Below are 21,074 nucleotides of genomic sequence, written 5' to 3' on the forward strand. Positions count from 1 at the left end.
CGGAGGCCCCGGGGGCTCAGAGCGGCCCCAGGCCTGTCATGGCGGCGCCCACAGCGCGCCACGTGACTCTGCGCTGTCACATGATCTTTCCCATCATGTGACCATGAGGGGACAGGGGGCACGCGCCGCTGGCGCCACCCGCCGGCCGCGCGCGCGCCCGCGCCAGGAACCGGAAGTGGCGTCACCGCTGCGCGACCGGAAGCGGCGGGAGGAGGCGAGGGGGGCAGGAGGAGGAGGCGGCGGCGGTGCCGGAGCGGCCCCGGTGAGTCCCGGCCCCTTCCGTGCCCGTTCCCTTCCCCTGCTCATCCCCGTTCCCTTTCCTCGAGCCACCCCCTCAGCCGGCGGGGCCGCCCGCGTCCTGCCCTGGGCTGCACGGCCCCACATACCTCTAGGTGTATATTTATATAGGTGTATATTTATATAGGTGTGTATTTATATAGGTGTATATTTATATAGGTGTGTATTTATATAGGTGTATATTTATATAGGTGTATATTTATATAGGTGTGTATTTATATAGGTGTGTATTTATATAGGTGTATATTTATATAGGTGTGTATTTATATAGGTGTGTATTTATATAGGTGTATATTTATATAGGTGTATATTTATATAGGTGTGTATTTATATAGGTGTGTATTTATATAGGTGTGTATTTATATAGGTGTATATTTATATAGGTGTATATTTATATAGGTGCATTGCCCATGGCCATAGCACCCTGAGAGCGCCCGATCTCGGAAGCTAAGCAGGGTCGGGCCCGGGCAGTACTTGGATGGGAGACCGCCTGGGAATCCCGGGGGCTGTAGGCATTTGTTTTGGAGGAGCGTGTGAAGGAGCTGGGGCTGTTCAGCCTGGAGAAAAGGAGGCTCAGAGGTGCCCTTATTGCTCTCTACACCTTCCTGAAGGGAGGTTTGGACAGCTGGGGTCGGTCTCTGACAGAACCAGAGGACACAGCCTCCAGCTACATCAGGGAAGGGATAGGTTGGATATTAGGAACAAATTTTTCACCAAAAGAATAATAAAGTACTGGGGTGCTCTTTCCAGGGAGGTGGTGGAATCACCATCTCTGGATGTGTTTAAAAAAAGCCTGGCCATGGCACTTGGTGCTGTAGTCTGGGTGAGGTGTGAGGGCATGGGTTGGACTGGATGATGTGAGAGGTCTCTTCCAACCTCATCATTCTGGGATGTGTGTATGTGTACATCTGTGTGTGTTTGTGTGTTATGTGTCTGTAGCTGCAGCCATAGGGGTGAATAATGGGGCTGGGGCTTCCAGCCTTGCCCTGGGAGAAGGGAATTGCACAAAAATGCTCCAGGGCTGGAGCCCCTTTGCTCTGGGGCCAGGCTGGGAGAGCTGGGGGTGCTCAGCTGGAGAGGGGAAAGCTCCAGGGGGGATTTCAGAGCCCCTTGCAGGGCCTAAAGGGGCTCCAGGAGAGCTGGAGAGGGACTGGGGACAAGGGATGGAGGGACAGGACACAGGGACTGGCTTCAGACTGAAAAGGGGGAGATTTGTTTAGGGTATTGGGAATTAGGAATTGTTCTCTGTGAGGGTGCTGAGCCCTGGCACAGGGTGCCCAGAGCAGCTGTGGCTGCCCCTGGCAGTGCCCAAGGCCAGGCTGGACAGGGCTTGGAATAACCTGGGACAGTGGGAGGTGTCCCTGCCCATGGCAGAGGATGGAATGAGATGATCTTTAAATCCTTTAAATGATCCCTTTAAATCCCTTCCCACCCAAACCATTCTGTAATCTCAGAAGAGAAGGAAAAAGAACAAACAACCCAAAAAGTGACAATTCTGTGCCCTGACATCACAACCTTTTGGGGAAATAGAATCCCTTTTGTGCTGCTCCCCTCTCCAGCCCAGCCCAGGAGTTCACTCAGGCTCTTGGCCAAAAGGAGCTGTTTTAACCCCAACATTCATCCCAAGGAGCTTCCCTTTGCTGGCAGCACAGGGTCAGGGGCTTCCAAAAGCCCCTCTGGGTGTTCCAGAAGCTCTGACAGCATTTTTGGGATGCACCAACCCCCCTTGCACAGGGCTGAGCCCCTGGCTGGGTGCCATTCCCCTGGGAATGTTCTTTTCCAGCTGTGACACCTAAACATGGTGTTCCCATGCCTCAGCAGTTCCTCCAGGGGCATTCCCAGCCTGCTGGGCCCAGCTCCAGAATTCCCTGGGCTCCTTGGGGCTGCTGGAAGGGAAAACTCTGCACAGACCTGCCCAGAGCTGGGGAGGAGTTGGGATGTGAGGTGGGAGGAGGAAGGAAAGGAAGGAATACACATTCCTAAATACAACCAAATTGTAAACCTAATTACCCATAAAATACCACTTTCCCCTCAAACCCTAAACAACAACAAACCTTTACCTAAATCAAACAAAAAAATCACTCATACAATAACCCTTAACCCAATCAAAACAAAACCAAATATAAAAAATCTACTCTACAACCAACAACCATAGTTTATCCTAAAGCCTTTAACAAAAAATACCTGGGGACGGAGACTTGAAGCCAACAAAATTTTAAATTTTAAAATTTAGCTTGGACTTTAAAATTTTAAAGTCAAAGCTACAAAAAATCCAAAACCAGCTACGCTCCCACAAAAAAAAAATAACCTATAAAAATAAAGCGAAGGGGAAAGGGGAAGGGGAAGGCAAGGGAAGGCAAGGGAAGGCAAGGGAAGGGAAGGGAAGGGAAGGGAAGGGAAGGGAAGGGAAGGGAAGGGAAGGGAAGGGAAGGGAAGGGAAGGGAAGGGAAGGGAAGGGAAGGGAAGGGAAGGGAAGGGAAGGGAATTTCAAGGAAAGGAAATTTGAAGGGAATTTCAAGGAAAGGAAATTTCAAGGAAATTTCTAGGAAAGGAAAGGGGAAAGGAAATTTCAAGGAAATTTCAAGGAAAGGAAATTTCAAGGAAAGGAAAGGGAATTTCAAGGAAAGGGAATTTCAAGGAAAGGAAATTTCAAGGAAAGGAAAGGGAATTTCAAGGAAAGGAAATTTCAAGGAAAAGGAAAGGAAAGGAAAGGAAAGGAAAGGAAAGGAAAGGAAAGGAAAGGAAAGGAAAGGAAAGGAAAGGAAAGGAAAGGAAAGGAAAGGAAAGGAAAGGAAAGGAAAGGAAAGGAAAGGAAAGGAGGCAAAAATGGAAAAATTGCTCGAGGTGAAAAGAGGTAAATCCATGGAAGGTGTGGGTGAAGCTGAAAGAGAAATGGGCTGGAAACTGGAAAGATCACAAAGATTTTCCCATGGAAGAACCACTTGGAGCAGCCCTATTGCCCTTGAGGGTGCTTGGAACTGTCTTGTCCCATCCCAGCCTGGCTCAGCTGTGTCTGGTCTTCTCTCTTTGGCTGGATTTGGAGCAGAGGAGGAGAGAAGCAGCCTCTGCACTGCCTGGATTCCCAAATGTGTCACAGCTCCACAGTCAGTCCCTGCAGGATATTCTTAGCAGCACATTCAGAGCCTTCCCCAGGCCTTTGATTGATTCCCTGCCTTTGAACTGGGGCTGTTGCTGCTGGGAGGGGCTCTGGGAGCAGCAGGGCTGGATTTCCTGGGAAAAGCACCTTTCACAGCAAGGAGGAGTTGGTTTATATCAATAACCTGGGTTTTGGTAGCAGAAAAATGGATAAAAATACTCAGAAGTTGAATCAGATAAGGAAATCTCTGGAAAAGCTCACCTGGATCAACCTCCTCTTGTTCAAGATGATTTTGGGAGCTTGATCCAACCTCTCTAATGGTCCAAGCTGTGTGAGGTGCTGCAGGAGGAGATGTTGGAGGGATTTCCCCTTCCTCCAGGCAGATGCTGTCTGAGCTTTGTCCCCTGTCTGCAGCATCTGTCACCTGAGGCCCCTTTGGGCTGGACACCACAGCCAGGAGAGCCAGGAATGATCATTTCATCAGACATTCCTTGAGCTGGGCAGGAGAACTTTGAAATTCTTGGTTTGTGTTTCCTGTCCAGCTTCTGAGGAGGCTTTTCCATTCCCTGCCCCTCAGACAGACAGGAAGGGGCAGAGCCTGGCAGGATTTGACTCCTCATGCTGGGATGGGACAATCACAGCCTTGGAGCGGCCTGGGGGCTGTGGGACAGAGCCTGATCTGCTCCTGGGGCTGCCTCAGGGTGTTTGGAGATACAGATAAGGTGCCCAGTGGGTTGTTGAGCAGCTCACAATATTTACAGATCACCCTAAAACCACATTGGTCTCTCTTGTACCCTCCTCCTTGCATGGCTCTCCCCACAAATCCACATTTCAGTTTGCCTTTCCTTCCCCCCAGCCCACCTGGGTCTTTCACCTCTCTGCTGGGGTGGTTTCTGCTCCAGCAGCTTCTTCTCCCTCTTGGCTGCTGTTTGCTGCCTCCAAGCTCTGCCCATGGAGCAGAGGATGCAAAATGTCCTCATTTCTTCAGTGGCACAGAGAAGCAGTGGATGTCACATCCCTGGACGTGTCCAAGGCCAGGTTGAGCAGGGCTTGGAGCAACCTGGGATAGTGGAAGCTGTCCCTGGATCGTGGGGGGTGTGGGGATCCTTACACACCAAAAAAATCCCAGTTTATGCTGCTCACACACCCCAAACCCTCCTCTTGTGCCCCAAAGTGCCCTTTTTGCTGCTACAAAACTGAGTTTGCCTGCACTGATGCCAAATCTTGCTCCATCCCTGCTCAGGAAGCTGTGGATACCAGCAGAGCTCCCAGGGCCTGTCCCTGAGGATTCATCTCCATTTGTGTGTGGGGAGCACAAAATGTTTTGCAGTGCCAGGCTCTGCCTTTCTGATTGCCCAGCTCCATGTGGGACTGAGGGTTTTTGGGTTTTTTTTTGGCTGGGATAAGGATTTGAGGGGAAAATCTGACACCTGGTGCTATATTTTATTTTTTTAATCAGCATTTCAAGGGTGGTAAACAGGGCTCAGTGCAGGCTGGCAGCACCCAGCTGGACTCCCACGGATTTCTCATCCTCACCCTCTGAGCTGTAGCTGTTCCAGGCAGGAGTTAGGAAGGCACCAGCCATTTTTAAAACCTCCTGTACCCTAAAACTCTTGGAAATGCTCTCAAATCTGAAGCTCAAAGCTCTGCTCCTGGGATGTAGCATCATGTAATAATTTGTGTTACTTCTCCCCTGCTCTTCCCCCACATTTCTTCATTTCTCCAACCTCCATCTGCAGGTTCTGGGCCAGTTTTCACTCTCTGCTCTGCTTCTGTGGAGATTTTGCTCCACAATCTGTCTCCAGGTGCAAAGGGCAGTGTGGCACCCTGGATGTTTGGACAGCTTCTCAGGTGGTGGTCAGTGATTCAGACCATGATGACCAAAGCAGCAGAATGCTCTGTCTGAACACACAAAACCTCTTGAAGCTGCAGCTCTTCTGCAAAAACACATTTTCATTGTTCAGAATGAAAGAAAAGCAGCTTGGCTCTCTTAAATATGAAAAAAAAAAAACCCAAAACTTTTCTTAACTTTCCTAATCTGTGCCAGGTTTCTTGTGTCTGCTGAGTAGCAGATCATGCCTGGCTGCCTTCTACTCCAAGCCCAGCTCTCCTGGGTGCTCATCCTGAGCTGCCTTTGCATGAGGTGACATTCCATGGTGGCTTTGAGGGACCCAGCTGCCCTGACCAGTGCCACCTCCCTAAAGGATTGATTAAAAAGTGCTGCCTGTGAGGTGCAGTGTAGGACTGTGCTCTTTGATGATGGAGTGACAAAACTATCTTTTGTCTCCTTAAAAAGCAAATAAGCTTAGAAGTTTCTCTCTTCCATTAGGTGAAAAAGGCATCTTATAGGACTTTGGGGACTTCACCTCAAACTTAAGGACAGCCAATTGGACAGGAGCCAAAAAGTCCTGCCTGAGCAATTTATTAGAAAAAGAAGAGAACAAAAGGAAATAATCGCTTTTGTGAGGTGTTTTACCAGGGACAGGAGGGCCTCTTGCACCTGGATTGGTTTTTCTCTGTAAAGAGTTTTGTTATTTTGCCTTTTATTAAAACTTCTTTATTTCCAACAATGCCACAGAAGCCATCCTGCTGATTTTATGTCTTCTGAGGTAGCTGAGCTCTCTTGGGTGTGAAATAGATCTCCAAGAGCTTATGAGAGCTGGCTCAAGGAGACTCCTATTTCAGTGGAGGCCACTGACTCTCCGTCTGCCCTTTTTTCAGTACCTGGAAGCAGCTCTGAGCCCCACAAAGTTGAGACCCATGGCTACGGTGCTAATGTGCCGAAGATTGCCCAGGCTGAGCAGGGTGACAGCGATTTCCGCCACGGCCAAGCGTGGGAGCAGCAAAAGCAAGAAGGAAAAGAGAGATAAACCAGGAGCAGCCAAGACTGAGACTCACTCAGGGGCCACAATCCAGCTGCTGAAGCCCCAGGACTACAGAGTGCTGTACAATCCAGCTGCCTATGCCAAAGGCAGGGCTGGCTCCCAGCAGCACGGGGATAGGGACAGCAGCCAGGCCCTGGGTGACACGTTCACCAGCCCTGGCACTGCACAGGCTCCACAGACATTCCCCACTGCCTCTTCCCAAGCTTTGTCACCTGGCAGGAGTGCCCTGCCCAAGGCCAGCACGCTCCTGGAGCAGAGCAGGCTGTACAAGGAGGAAGCAGAGAAGGAGAAGCGGGAAATGCACGACTCCAAGGAGGACCCGCGCATGTTCCAGAAGGGCAGGCCCGAGTACAGAGCTCTCACCTGTGACAGCGCTGAGCCAGCACAGCCCCTCCCTGCAGAGGAAGGGGACAGGATTTTACAGAGTGTGGCAGGCTGTGAGGGCAGCCCTGGGGTTCTCAGGGATTATTTCCTCCAGCTGAGCCGTTTGCCGGCGGAGCGCCGCGCGGTGCTGGGGTCGGATGCCAGGTTCGGTGCCCTGTGTCACCATGCTGTCACGGCCATCAGGCTGTTCAGCACCCCAGATCTCATCCTCATTTTAAAGGCTTGTGTCCCCTTGGCCGTGCCAGCCTCCCACCCCCTGCTCAACGCGTGCGAGGCCGAGTTCTGCCGGCGGGCGTGGGACATGGGCCTGGAGCAGCTGCTGCTGGTGGCGGATTGCTGGCGCTGCCTGGACCGCAGCGTGCCCTCCTACCTGGGCATCCTGTTCAGCTATGCCAATCTGCACTGGAAGGACCTCACCCTGCCCCAGTTTGTGCAGCTCCTCTACATCATCGGCGAAGGCCGGAGGTCGCCTGCGGACTTGGCGCAGAAGGTGGAGAGCACCATCCTGAAGCACTTGGACGCCTTCACCTTGGAGGAGCTGGGTGCCATCTGCTTGGGGCTCTTCAAATCCCTCAGTGGGATTTCTGAGCACGTCATGAGGAGGATTGCAGACAGGGTGGCCCTGCAGATGGAGGACATGAGCACCTACGCCTTGGTGAACGTGCTCAAGATGCTGCGCTACACGCGCATGGACCACCTGCCCCTGATGAGGGAGCTGGGCAGGGTGATTCCTGCTCGGATCCCTGCCACAAACATCCAGGGCATCATGCACATCACTCTCACCTACTCATCCCTGCACTTCTTTGATGAGGATGTTTTGGCTGCTGTTGCCACCTCGTTGCCTTCCAAGGTGTCCTACTGCCGGAGCAAGGACGCTGCCAAATTCCTGTGGTCGTTTGGGTGCCTGGACTATGAACCTCCCAACGAGGAGGAGTTTTACTCCAGCCTGATAAAGCAATTGCATGCAAAACTCCATGAGTTTAGCAAGTTTCCAGAGCATCTCCTTACTGCTCTGCTTGGCTTAGCTTTTGTCAAACGCTTCCCAGAGGAGCTGATAGACTTTGCTTTGAGGGAGGAGTTTGTCCAGAAAACCAGAGGTAGCAAATATGAGCTCAACAAGGACCTGTTCACCCTTGGTAAGAGCGTTGAAATCGAGTGTCCCACCTACCAAGGCAGCCACCTCACACCTCAGCTGTGTCAGGAGTTCGCTGAGATGGTCTCAAGCTTTGCAGAGAGGGAAATCTACGTCAGGCCTGAAATTGTGGAAGCCACATCCCTCCTGGAGAGCATGTTGGGAGGCCCTGAGTATGTGAAGAACCACATGATCCTGCCCCACACCAGGTCCAGCGACCTGGAGGTGCGCTTGTCCACGGATGGACGTCCCATCCCTTTCAACTTCAAGGATCCTGTGGCAACCAAGAAGCTGAGAGACATGGGAGTTAATCTTACAGATGATTTAATGTCTCAGCTCATACAGGGGAGAGCTCATAACCAGAGTCCCACAGAGGTGGGGAATGAATCCAGGATTCCCAGCCAGGAGAGAGGGGACACAACGTGTATGGGTGGAGCTCTTTCTGCAGGTGCCACATCCCAGGCTGAGCCTAAGGCAGGGCTCTGGCAGCCTGGGGAGGTGAGGCTGGCACTGCAGGTGTCCAACAGGAACCACTTCTGCTACGGCTCCAGGCGGCTGCTGGGGCTGCACTGCCTGAAGCGGCGGCAGCTGCGGCTGCTGGGCTACGCCGTGGTGGAGCTTCCCTTCTGGGAGTGGTTCCCCCTGCTCAGGCGCACGCGCTCCGAGAAGCTCAGCTACCTCCACTACAAAGTCTTCAGCCCAGCCCTGCTCACCAGGGCTGCCTAGTGGGGAAAAGAGTCTTCCCAGTGCTTCATTCCTGGGTACTGGATAAAATGGTCTCAGTTGCTCTGTGAGGCCATTTCTGCTCTGGTGGTATCTGTACTTCCCATACTCTCCCATGCTCAGCTACCTCCACTACAAAGTCTTCAGCCCAGCACTGCTCACCAGGGCTGCCTAGTGAGGAAAAGAGTCTCCCAGTGCATCTCTGTGCCTGGGTGCTGGATAAAATCGTCTCTGGGTGGTGGCTCAGTTGTGTTCTGTGTGGCCATTTCTGCTCTGTACTTCCCGTGCTGTCCTTTTGTACCTGGATCCTCAAATGCTTCCACCACAAATAAAAGCTCCTAATGATTCATTTTGCTCTGTGGTTGCTTCTTTCACCGCCCTAAATGAGAGTGGTTGGATTTGGGGCTGGGATATTTAGTCACGAGGCTGAGCTGGGTGCCAGGAGCACACACAGAGCTGTTGCCTTGTGTTTCCATCCCCATGGGGCTGGGGCTGGGTTTCTCCTTTAGGATGGATTGTGGACACTGAGTGGGACTGAGGCTTGGGGTGCTCTGACCTCAGGACATTCATTTCATGCTCCAAGGACTTTATTTGATGTCCACAATGCAGCAGCTCCATAGTCCCACACAGGACACCAGGAAGAGTTGTGGTGACAAACCCCAGACAGTCTGGTTTAAAATTCCTTGTCCAAAACCACCGAGGATTTTTTTCAGGTCTTTATTTCACTGCTTTAGTCCAAAGATCTTTATTTACCTTAGGAAAGGCACACACTGAAGAGAGAGAGGAAAAAAACCCAGCCATGGGTTAAAGCAACTCAGTGTCTCAGCTTTAGCCATGAGATTTGTAGCAAAGTCTTTCAGCAGAAGGGAGTGCAGTGAAAAAATATAAGAAAATATGAAGAAAATAAATAATTTTCTTACTGAGGTATTGAGACTGGGAAAATTAACCTGAGTTAAGTCTCTCAAGGTCACAAACAAGAAAAATCCTATAAAATACCCATACAGAGCTCCTCATGTTGCAGTTTCAGCCCAGGAAAGCGAGGAGAGATAGAACAGGGGGAGAATCTTGAGTTTTCCCAAGGAAGGGAGCAAGCAGAGTTGGTTTGTCACTTTTCATAACACCAGTGCTGAGGGCCAAGTGAATTTACCACTTCTGGTTGAAAATGAGGCAAAAGGAACAGTTTTGAGGCACAGCCTGTAGCTGAACTATCAGTCTCCTACAAGATGTGAGTGCCAAAAGTCAGACCAGGTTAAGCAGTTCCCCACTGGCAGCCCAGTTCTGGAAACCTCTCAGAAAACCAGGAAGGTAATGTTGGAGGAGAGTTGGTGTGTGCTTGTCCTGCCCCTTGAGGAGCAGGAATTGCCCCTGATGGCTGCCAGACCAAACTTTGGGATAGAAGTGCCTGTTCCTCTTGTAAGGTTCCCACCTGCTTCATTTTCAAGGCACTGTAACCAAGCCCTGCTCTCTGCAGGTGTCAATTCCATGTTGGGTTGGGTATTTTTTTTGGATTTGTGCTTTGAATTCCACCTTTCTCCTTGCAGATGCAGCACAGGGAGCTCATTAACTCTGCCCCCAGAAGGCCAATCTGATTTGGGCTGAACCAAGAGATCAGTGGAAAATCATTAAAGAGCTGCTTGTTCTTGAAGGAGGCAGCGAGTCCCTGATTTGCAAGGTTGCCCAGGGCAGTGACATCTTAAAGCTGGGGTTAACATGAGGTTAAAGCTCTCACCTCACAGATAATTTCATTCTTAAAAGAGATCTGAGACAGCCAATTCCAGTCACTTTTTTTTCAATGGGAAAGGAGGTGTGTTCAGTTTCTTTAATGAATGCTGGCAGCAGGATTTGGTGTTGACATCTCCCTCAGAGCTATTCCATGCCCTCTGCTCCCTTGGAGTTATTTAGCACCAATTATTAATATTTGTGGTTAATCTTGACTCACTGTGACAGCCTCCTGTGCTCTGCTGGTGTTTTCTACACCTACAGAACTCCTGCATCTTTGATAAACCTTCAGGTCTAATTGCTAGTCTGTTCATAGGTGGTTTTAGTTAAAATAGCCATTTGCTTTTTGCTTTTTCTCCCCAGGTTCACTAATTAATATTAATGTGATTTCTTCCCCTCAATCTCATCTCTCCACCACATTCATTTGGGTTTATATTGGCTTCACCTCCTGGACTCAGATCTGAGCTGCATTGTAGGAAATCCCAAGCCTATAACTCACCCAAAACACAAGATCCTTTCACTGCTCATGGATATTCACTTCCTTTATTTTTAATTTCTTTTTTTCCAAGCTGACTCTGATGCTCAGCAAGTGACCTCTCTCCAGCTGCCAAGATGGTAATAAACGTCTGTCTCCCACAGTTCAAGCCAAGAATTCACTGCAACAAGGTAAAACAGTGAGGAGGGGGTTTGGGGGAGTGAGAGGGATGCAGGGATTAAATGGAATTATCCTGGGGAGGAGCTGGTTCACTGCTCCTCTGGGATAATCAGCATCACTGCTCTGATGTGGCACACACTAAATACTGGAGGGAAAAGCCCCAACAATTTTGCAGGATCTCCTAACCAGACATCTTGCTGTGCTTCCAGGTATAAGTTCTTTGACTTGGGATCCCTTTTTCCTGCAATATTCCAGCTTTCCCTCTGCCCACTGGAACTCACAGCTCTTGATAATGTTAAATTATCAATTAATGTGAAATTGCGAAATGATAACTCAGTGAAGTTACTTTCCAAGTAGTTCTGGTTTCACTCAGCACATCAGAATCTCTTTAAGAAACTCAGTTTTCATTCAAATCTGGTTTTTAGTTGTAAGTTTCCACACCAAAATCCAGCACAGCCTTGGCTGTGTAAATACTGTGCTGCTGGAATTTGTTGTGGAGAGACCCAGCCATGTCACAGAGGTTTGGTGTGATTGTCATGATCAAGACCATGTTAAACAGGTAGAATAAATAGATTTTCCTCATTTCTATTTGTCCATTTAGCAAATGCTGAAGATTTCTCAGGGCCTGGGGCATCCAGGAGAGGGAATGGATTGAACCAGGCTGCCCAGGAGCAGAGCAGAGGGTGGGATGGGATGTTCCAAACCAGACCCAGCCTGGATTGATGGATCTCCCTCAGGGATGGCTGGGGTAGCTCCCAGAGGCTGATTAACATCCTGAGTTCCTCTGGGACCCTGTAACTGTGGTTCCAAGTGCATTTCCACGTGGATAAGTAGGCACAAAGGAAATCAGGAGACTCCCACATGAAAAGGGAGACTGGAAGAGGAGAGACACTCATCCTCTGCTCCCAACCACCCTCTCCTCCTTGATTTATTTCACTGACCCAGCCAAAACCACAAATTATCCCCAAATTTCCACTTTTCCAGCAGTTAAGTCAGGTCTGCCCATGGACACAGAGGGGATGGAGGAGGGGGGGAGTGGAAGGAGTGGTGGGTCTGCTGTGCCTTACAGCAGGGTCTGAGCTGCACAGAAACATCAGCCTTGGCTCCTGGTTGATGTCATCCTGAGAATCTCTGGAAGTGAAATTGCCTTCCTTGTGTTTCCTTGCTCCACCCTGACCCCAGTTTTGGTCTGGCACACAGATCTCTGCCGATGGCTACGAGGTGGAGAACCTGATCTCCGAGGACCTGGCCAGGAGGAACCGCGGCTTCCGCAGCGAGTACTTCATCAAACCCCCGGTGCACGTCACCATCTCCTTCCCCTTCAACGTGGAGATCTGCAGGATCAACATTGACATCTCCTCTGGGGGCTACCAGACCTTCTCTGGCCTGGAAATTTACACCTCTACCTCATGCAACAAAACCTCTTGGCAGAGCCCTGAGGGGCAGTGCTCAGGTCTGCAGCCTGTGTCGGACAAGGACACCTTCACCCTGGTGGGCAAAGCTGTCTTAAAAAATCAGAGCAAAGTGACTTTTGGCCACAGAGGCTTCAAGCCAAGGCCTCCCTTCCATCAGATGGAAAATGTCTTCTCCTACCCCGGCTCGGTGTCCCAAGATCTCTGGAACAAAGGGCCGGCCTCGCTCAGCAACGTGTCCCACCTCAAAATCTGCATCACCCACGTGGCCGGGGGGGGCCTGCCCAGCATCAAGAGGCTGGAGGTGTGGGGACAACCTGCCAAGTCCTGCCCACAGGAGGTCATCGAGGGGGTTTTCCAGGTGGCCTCCCAGTTCCTGGCCCAGGATGTCAGCAGCCTCAAGCCGGAGCTCTGGACGCCGATGGAGAGCGACTGCGTCCCCTTCAGCGCCAACGAGCAGCAGACCCTGCACAAGCTGGTGGACGTTGTCCAAGACATCCCTGAAGAATTCCTGGACCCCATCACCCTGGAGATCATGACTTTACCCATGCTCCTGCCCTCTGGGAAGGTGATTGACCAGAGCACCCTGGAGAAGTGCAACCGCAGCGAGGCGTCCTGGGGCCGCGTCCCCAGCGATCCCTTCACGGGCGTGGCCTTCAGCCAGCACTCCCAGCCCCTACCTCACCCCACCCTCAAGGCCAGGATAGACCACTTCCTGCTGCAGCACAGGATCCCTGGCACCAACCTGCTGGGCAGGGCTCACTCCTCGGAGAGCCTGGTACCCTCCTCCATCACCATGTCTTCTCTGAAAAGGAAAATGGACTGCATGGACCAGGGCTCCCTGCAGCCACCCTATTTTTCTGCTACAAACTTACTTGTCACTTCTACCTCAGAGAACAGTGCTAAAAAAATGAAAACTGACAGTGATTCCCACTTGATCCAGATGGACTGTTCCACAGGTACAGTGTTGGGACAGCCCCAGGCTGGAGTTTCAAACCAGGACAAATCCAGTGCCAAGTTCCCATCACACCTCTAGAAAGCTTCCAGGCTGGGTCATTTTATCCACCTCCCATGTTCCTTGTTCAGTGTTTCACAGCCCTTATTTGCTCAGGTCACCCTGTTTCCCTTTTAGTTTGGATTCCCTTTCTCTTCCTTCCATGTGGAGACAATATTTTCCTCACCATCATGGTTTGAGGTCTCTTTATCCAGGGGGATTTATTGTGTCCAGGAAAAACAGGAAAAGAATTGTCTGGTGCTGCAGTGGTGATGGCACAGGGAGTCCTGGCTCATCATGAGGAGGGAGGTGGGAAGGAAAACAGGGATGGGACACAGAACAAACCACAGCAAGGGAATTGCAGGGACAGCTCAGCCTGGGAGAGGCTTGAACAGAATTTATGAGTGGTTAAAGCAGAAAACCTGCTAGAGGCTAAATGAGACAAGAAGTGTGACTTGTGGCTGCAGGGGAAGGGAAAGGTGCTGCTTTCCCTTCATCCATCCTTTCCTCAGTGATGCTGGGAATGCAAAATGTCCTGCAGATCTGGAGACAGGGAGGCTCAGGAGGGACTTTGTTGTTGTCAACAACACCCTGGGGCCAGGTGGGGGCCGGGCTCTGCTCTCAGGGATCAGGGACAGGAGGGAACAGGGGTTGCACCAGGGGAGGGTTAGGTTGGATATAGGGAACAATTCCTTCACAGAAAGGGTTGTCCAGCCCTGGCACAGCTGCCCAGGGCAGGGGTGGAGTTCCCATCCCTGGAGGGATTTAAAAGCCATGAGGATGTGGCACCTGGGCACAAAGGATGTAAATCCAGGTGTGGGTATTGCATGGTTGGCTCTCTGGGCAGGTAAGCTCAGTCTCCTGCTCTCCTCTAACCCAGTGTGGTCTGTGGCATGTCAAAAGGTGACCCAGAGCTGCTGGCACCTGTCACTGCTGGCACCTGTCACTGCCTTCACCTTTCTCCACATCTGCCCAAAACCATTTTGAGGCCAAAGCTTAGGTGGCTGTTTGATTTTAAACAAATTCTTCAGTTGAAAATAATTGATGTTGGCTGGTACCAGGAAGAGTAGGGAGAAGTCAGACTGCACCTTTCTGCTCTGATCCCTCAGCCTGGAGCTCATTCCCTGCTTTAGGAGGAATCTTTGGTTGTTTTGGCTGTGACAGCTCCCACCAGGATGTGCCCCAGCCCCACGGAAGCAGGAGCTGCCCTGTGGGTCCTGGAGCTCCCGGGGCAGCCGTGTCCATACATAAATAAAAGCAGAGTGCTCAGCCCATGGAGCTCATGCTTCTCTGGATCATCAGCCTTGATTGGTGGAGGAAATGTGCAGCACCAATTGTGAGCTCTTCCTCTGGGAGCTGCATTTAACAGAATTAATGATGCAGACAACATTCTCTTAATGCTTCATCTTGATTAACGCCGTCGGTGCTGCACAGGGCAGCCCTGCAGGGAGGGTCCAGCCCTGGCCCTGTGGCTCACAACTGGGACAGAGAGGGAAAAACAAGTCCCACAGATTTATTAATGGTTTAAATGTTCTCTGTGAGTGCATGGAGCAAGGCTGGGAGCACTGGGGTGGGATCCTCAGGAGCCCGCTGAGGGATTTCAGGGAAAAACATCTTCCTGGGGTATTTGGAGTTTGGCCCTTTTTCAGTCCTTCAGACTTGTAGAGCTCCATGGAAGGAGGGTGCAGCCAGGTGGGGGTCAGGCTCTGTTCCCAGGGAATGAGAGGAAATGGCCTCAGGGTGTGCCAGGAGAGGTTTAGGGTGGTATCAGGGAAAATTCTTCACGCAAAGGGTTCTCCAGCCCTGGCACAGGCTGCCCATCCTGAAGGTATTTAAAAGCCATGGATGTGGCACTTGGGGACATGATTTAGTGGTGGACTCCATGATCTTGGAAGACTTTTCCAACCTAAATGATTCTGGTCCTGTGTAAGGTGGCTCTGGGACACCACATAGATGGTGGCGATCCATAGGGCATTCCACCTCCAGGACCCAGAGGAGATGAGGCACTCCCCCCCAAACCCCAGCCCCTTGGTGGGGAAAGGACACCTCTCAACAAAACAAGTGGCAGGGCTCCTAAAATCCTCCAAGCTTCAGACCCAAGGCAGTGTTTGCATCACAGATTATTTTTTCCAGCATCTGCTTCTCCTTTTTCTTGCAGACCTGGTCCATGTTTCCCTTTACAGACCTGGTTTCTCTGTGTTCCTTTTGTGGACCTGGTCTCCATTTCCCCTTGCAGATTTGGTCTCCATTTCCTTTTGCAGACCTGCTATCTGTTTCCCTTTGCACACCTGGTCTCTCTGTTCCTTTTGCACACCTGATCTCTATTTCCCTTTGCAGACCTGGTGTTTGTGTTCCCTTTCCAGACCTGGTTTCTCTGTTTTCCTTTGCAGACCTGCTCTCTGTTTCCTTTTGCAGATTTTGTCTCTGTTTCCCTTTGCACACCTAGTTTTTCTGTGTCCCTTTGCACACCTGGTTTCTCCTTTTCCCTTTGCACACCTGGTTTCTCTATTTCCCTTTGCACACCTGGTTTCTCTAATTCCCTTTGCACACCTGGTTTCTCTATTCCCCTTTGCACACCTGGTTTCTCTATTTCCCTTTGCACACCTGGTTTCTCTGTGTTCCTTTTGCACACCTGGTTTCTCTGTTCCCTTTGCACACCTGGTTTCTCTATTTCCCTTTGCACACCTGGTTTCTCTGTTCCCTTTGCACACCTGGTTTCCCTGTTCCCTTTGCACACCTGGTTTCTCTGTGTCCCTTTGCACACCTGGTTTTTCTATTTCCCTTTGCACACCTGGTTTCTCCATTCCCCTTTGCACACCTGGTTTCTCTAATTCCCTTTGCACACCTGGTTTCTCTATTCCCCTTTGCACACCTGGTTTCCTGTGTCCCTTTGCACACCTGGTTTCTCCTTTCCTCTTTGCACACCTGGTTTCTCTGTTCCCTTTGCACACCTGGTTTCTCTATTTCCCTTTGCACACCTGGTTTCTCTATTTCCCTTTGCACACCTGGTTTCTCTAATTCCCTTTGCACACCTGGTTTCTCTGGTTCCCTTTGCACACCTGGTTTCCCTGTTCCCTTTGCACACCTGGTTTCTCCATTCCCCTTTGCACACCTGGTTTCTCTGGTTCCCTTTGCACACCTGGTTTCCCTGTTCCCTTTGCACACCTGGTTTCTCCATTCCCTTTGCACACCTGCTCTCTGTTTCCTTGCAGAGCTGGTGTCCCACGAGCAGAAGCTGTCAGAGAGCCTGGACTCTGCCCTGACCTCTGCCCTCAGCTCCATGCCCTCCTTCACGGCCAAGCTGATGAAGAGCCAGCAGCAGGCTCCAGGAGAGGGGGGCTGCAGCACGTCCTGGAGCCTGGGCACAGCCCTTGGTGAGCAGCAGGCACCTCTGGAGCACCTGTGGGAGCTGGGGCTGGGATAACAGGGAGTGTTGTTCACACCCCAGACTATGATATATTCAATTTTAAAACATTTCATTGTCTCCCAGCAAGCTTCACTTCCCAATCCTTGCCTCTATCTCAGCAGTTTTGCTGCTTTATTCTCCCCCTGAGGCAGCTCAGGCCTTGCTGACCCCACAAGGTGGGGGATGTTGTCCATGCCCAGGGTCAGAGCAGGCTGTGGCAGCAGAGCTGTGATGTTCCTGTGTTCTGTGCTGCCCCAGGATGATCTGGGATGGACACAGTGCTCAGTTCAGACTTTCTTAGAGCTCTGCATTTTGGGCTGAGAGGTTCAGTGGTGCCTGTGAGCTGTGTGGAGCAGGCTGGGGAGCTGCCACGTGGGTGGAGAATGAGTGTGGTGTGGGGATGCTGCAGGAGAGCTGTAAATCCAACAAATGCTGCAGCCTTGCAGGGCTTCAAAGGGAGGGAGAGTCACTTTTATACACACTGGACAAGGGGGAATGTTTGTGAACTAAAAGAGCAGGGTGAGATTGGATATTGGGAAGGAATTCCTCCCTGTGAGGGTGGGCAGGCCCTGTCACAGGGTGCCCAGAGCAGCTGTGGCTGCCCCTGGAGAGACAAGCCAAGAGGAATGGCTTCAAACTGAGAGAGAGGGAATTTAGATTAGAAATATGAAAGAAATTCTCCCTGTGAGGGTGGGGAGGCCCTGGTACAGGTTCCCAGAGCAGCTGTGGCTGCCCCTGGATCCCTGCAATGCCCAAGGCCAGGTTGGACAGGGCTTGGAGCACCCTGGGACAGTGGGAGCTGTCCCTACCCATGGAATGGGCTGGGTTTTATGATCCCTTCCAACCCAAACCATTCCAGGACTCTTTGAAGCACCGTGTGACATCCACCCTTAGCAGGAGCAGGTCACAGCAGCAGCAGCAGCACCCCAGGCCAGCCAGCTGTGTGTGTGTGCCCAGAATGCCACCAGGACTGAGTGTCCACCATCCAGGCTGCCACAGCCACCCAGCTGCTGCCCAGCCACCCTTCCAGCTGTGTCTGCATTCCCAGAATTATTCCTTTGGGGTGCAGGGGAGCTCTGGACCTTCAGCTGTCCTGGCTTCTCTTCCCCTGGGTGAGGCTCTGCTGCCCATGGCTGAGGAGGAGCTTCAGAGGGACCCTGGGAAGGGCTCTGTCTGTCTGTCCATCCATCTGCCTGTGTGTTTTTCCCTCTCTCCCCCTCCCCAGGCAGCTTGTGCTGTTTCACAGTGACATTCAGCTCTTTGCTGCTGTTTGAGAGCTGAGCTGGGTGCTGTGTGACAGGAATGCAAAGTGACCCCTCAGCTGTTCCCCCTGGGAATCGCTGTGCAGGAGCTGCAGGGAGGGTGATTTAATCTCAGTAAAAGTGAAAAGCCCTTTTTTACAGTCATCTGTCCTCAATTAAAAGCCTGATGGTGCCAGTGCTGATGTGACCCTTCCCTTTCTGAGCACACCCTGCCCTGCAGGCTGGACCCTTCCCTTTCCTCGTGGTGATGACAGGAGAGTGGCACAGTCCCGAGTCACAGCTGTGCCCTGAGCCTGCAGGGCCTGGGGCACAGCCTGGGCTTCTCACCCTCCCTGCCTCAGCCTCTCCTCCTGTCCCTTTGTTCCCAGCTGTGCCAGGGGAGGTTCAGGATCAGACTTTGGAAAGGGCTGCCCAGGGAGGTGCTGGAACCACCAGGAAAGCCTGGACACGGTGCTGTTGGTTCACTCAGTAATGTCTGAAGTTTTTTCCAGCCTGCTCTGATTCTGATTCTAATTCTGTGATTTTCCAGCCTGCTCTGATTCTGATTATGATTCTGGTATTTTCCAGCCTGCTCTGATTCTGATTCTGATTTTGATTCCAATTCTGATTCTGTGATTTTCCAACCTACTCTGATTCTGTTTCGGTGATTTTCCAATCTGATTCTGATTCTATGATTTTCCAACCTATTCTGATTCTGATTCGTTGATTTTCCAACCTATTCTGATTCTGATTTTAATTCTGATTCTGTGATTTTCCAACTTGCTCTGATTCTGTGATTTTCCAACCTGCTGAGATTCTGATTCTCTGATTTTCCAACCTGCTGCGATTTTGATTCTGAGATTTTCCAACCTGTTCTGATTCTGTGATTTTCCAGCCTGCTCTGAATCTGATTCTGATTCTGTGATTTTCTAACCTCCTCTGATTCTGATTCTGACTCTGATTCTGTGATGCTCCAACCTGCTCTGATTCTGATTTTTCCAACCTGCTGAGATTCTGATTCTGTGTTTCTGTCATTTTCCAACCTGCTCTGATTCTGATTCTGATTATTTTCCAACCTCTTCTGATTCTGATTCTGCGTTTCTGTGATTTTCCAACCTGCTGCGATTCTGATTCTGTGTTTGTGGCCTTGCAGAGCACGGCAGGAGCAGCCAGAGCCAGGGATGTTCCTCCTGCGGCAAATCCTTCTCGTGTTACTTCAGGGCGGATCCCGTGTACCAGCTCCCCTGCGGGCACCTCCTGTGCCGGCCGTGCCTGGCCGAGCCGCGGGCCCCGGCCTCCCCCATACTCTGCGGGAGCTGCAGGAGGGCAGCGGCCTCTCAGGACGTCAGGAGGGTTCATTTCTGAGCTGCTGCTGTGCCCCGTGCCCACAGGGAGCCGCCAGGAGCCGCAGAGAGCGCTCGCTCCAGTGGGGGTTTGGGGGGTTTAGAGCCCGAGGATGACAAAAGCCATAGCTTCTTTATCAAGGAATCTGTATTTGTGCAGGACTGGTCTGCAGCACTGCCCCGGGGCTCAGAGGTTTAGCACAGGTGCCTTTTGGAGCAGCTCAGCTTCCCCCCCTCACGCTGCGAGTTCGCGCCACGTTTGACCAGCAGCCAGCCCGGTTGTGGAGCAGGTAAAAGCCCTTGTGAGTGACAGCACACACAAATTCCCTCCTCTGACCTCCTCCCCTTGCCCACCTGGCCCTCCCATCCTGGAATGGGCCTGGCTGGGGTGGGAGGAGCTGGCAGTGATCCCCCCCTGCTCATCAGACTCTTGTAGAAAAGCCATCCCATCCCACCCTCAGTTTATGTGTGTGAGCAGCCCAGCTCCTGGCTGGCTGATAGACATTTAAGCCTTAATAAAATGTTTAAAGTCAGGTTCTGTCTCTCTCTCTCTCTGGCTGCTAATTGGTTTCATCCTGAGGCTTAATGGTGTCATGGAGTGAGTCTCTTGGCAGAGGAGGAAATGGGCTGGAAAAAGCCAAACCAGCACTGAGGAGCTGCAGGCAGGGGGTTACAGAGGGGTTGTGACAGCAACTTCGTCACAGGGATGAGACTCAGACACCTGAACCCGTGGGGGCTTCAGAGAGAAAAGAGCCAGACAAAAAAACAACTTGGATATGTTCTGTTCTGTTCTGGATATGGCAGGGTAAGGTGACATCAAAGTTTGTCACCTCCACAACCCCCTGCTGGTGCCACTTCATTGATGTTCTGGGCCATAACAGCCTCCAGCTGGCTCAGCTCACCTTGCTCACGCCTTTATTTGCTCTCAAGGGGCACCTGAGCAGAGTTGTGGTGTTGGGAAGGAGCTGCTCGTGCCCTGGAGCCCAACTTTGTGCTGGCCCTGATCCTGTCTGCATCAGCAGGACTTCACAGCCCATCTCCATTCCCTGCAAAAATAGAAAATCACACTTCTTAAAATAATAAACACTTAGGAAATAGGCACAAAATTCCTAAAAACCCCACGATTCAGAGGCAGTAAATGCACTTCATGGCAGTGCTGGTGTCGTGTTTGCAGTGAGCAATCCTGGGGTGATTCAGCTCTCACACCTCCCCCAGGCAAGGGGGAGGATCCCCAGAGCCATCAACCACAGCCAGCAAAGCCTGGATGCTTCCAAAGCCACCGGTTCTGACAAGTTTCTGCAATGCCCAAAAGTTCCTTGTGGTGTCCTGAGGTGGGCAGGGATCCAGGTGGAGGCATCCCAAATTTCCTCCATTCCAAATTTCCTCCATCCCAAATTTCCTCTATCCCAAATTTCCTCTATCCCAGATTTCCTCCATCCCAAACTTCCTCCATCCCAAATTTCCTCCATTCCAGATTTTCTCCATCCCAAATTTCCTCCATTGCAAATTTCCTCCATCCCAAATTTCCTCCATTGCAAATTTCCTCTATCCCAGATTTCCTCCATCCCAAATTTCCTCCATCCCAAATTTCCTCCATTCCAAATTTCCTCCATCCCAGATTTCCTCTATCCCAGATTTCCTCCATCCCAAATTTCCTCCATTCCAAATTTCCTCCATCCCAGATTTCCTCCATCCCAGATTTCCTCTATCCCAGATTTCCTCCATCCCAAATTTCCTCCATCCCAAATTTCCTCCATCCCAGATTTCCTCCATCCCAGATTTCCTC

At 51.3% G+C, this 21,074-nt stretch overlaps 2 protein-coding genes and 1 pseudogene across 5 annotated transcripts; all 3 read left to right on the top strand.

Annotated features, from left to right (window-relative positions):
- The first annotated feature begins 213 nt into the window (after positions 1–213).
- Positions 214–8,846, top strand: FASTKD5 (FAST kinase domains 5). Of its 3 annotated transcripts, none has more exons than XM_058803907.1 (2): positions 214–262; positions 6,116–8,846. In XM_058803907.1, exon 2 carries the CDS (start codon positions 6,155–6,157, stop codon positions 8,519–8,521), a length of 2,367 nt encoding a protein of 788 aa, XP_058659890.1. In that variant the 5' UTR covers positions 214–262; positions 6,116–6,154; the 3' UTR covers positions 8,522–8,846. The 3 variants fall into 3 exon arrangements, with proteins under 3 accessions (XP_058659890.1, XP_058659891.1, XP_058659889.1); XM_058803908.1 differs by lacking the exon at positions 214–262 and adding an exon at positions 3,092–3,151; XM_058803906.1 differs by lacking the exon at positions 214–262 and adding an exon at positions 3,894–4,116.
- Positions 704–812, top strand: LOC131557334 (5S ribosomal RNA; annotated as a pseudogene).
- Positions 8,847–10,805: 1,959 nt separating the features above from the next.
- Positions 10,806–19,692, top strand: UBOX5 (U-box domain containing 5). 2 transcript variants are annotated; one of them, XM_058804051.1, is made up of 4 exons: positions 10,806–10,903; positions 12,093–13,263; positions 16,511–16,672; positions 19,099–19,692. In XM_058804051.1, the coding sequence occupies exons 1-4, from the start codon at positions 10,850–10,852 to the stop codon at positions 19,308–19,310; spliced, it is 1,599 nt and encodes a 532-aa protein (XP_058660034.1). In that variant the 5' UTR covers positions 10,806–10,849; the 3' UTR covers positions 19,311–19,692. The 2 variants fall into 2 exon arrangements, with proteins under 2 accessions (XP_058660034.1, XP_058660035.1); XM_058804052.1 differs by lacking the exon at positions 16,511–16,672.
- The last annotated feature ends 1,382 nt before the right edge of the window (positions 19,693–21,074 follow it).

This window comes from Ammospiza caudacuta, chromosome 4 (genome assembly GCF_027887145.1).
Source record: "Ammospiza caudacuta isolate bAmmCau1 chromosome 4, bAmmCau1.pri, whole genome shotgun sequence".
Classification (NCBI taxonomy): Eukaryota; Metazoa; Chordata; class Aves; order Passeriformes; family Passerellidae; genus Ammospiza; species Ammospiza caudacuta.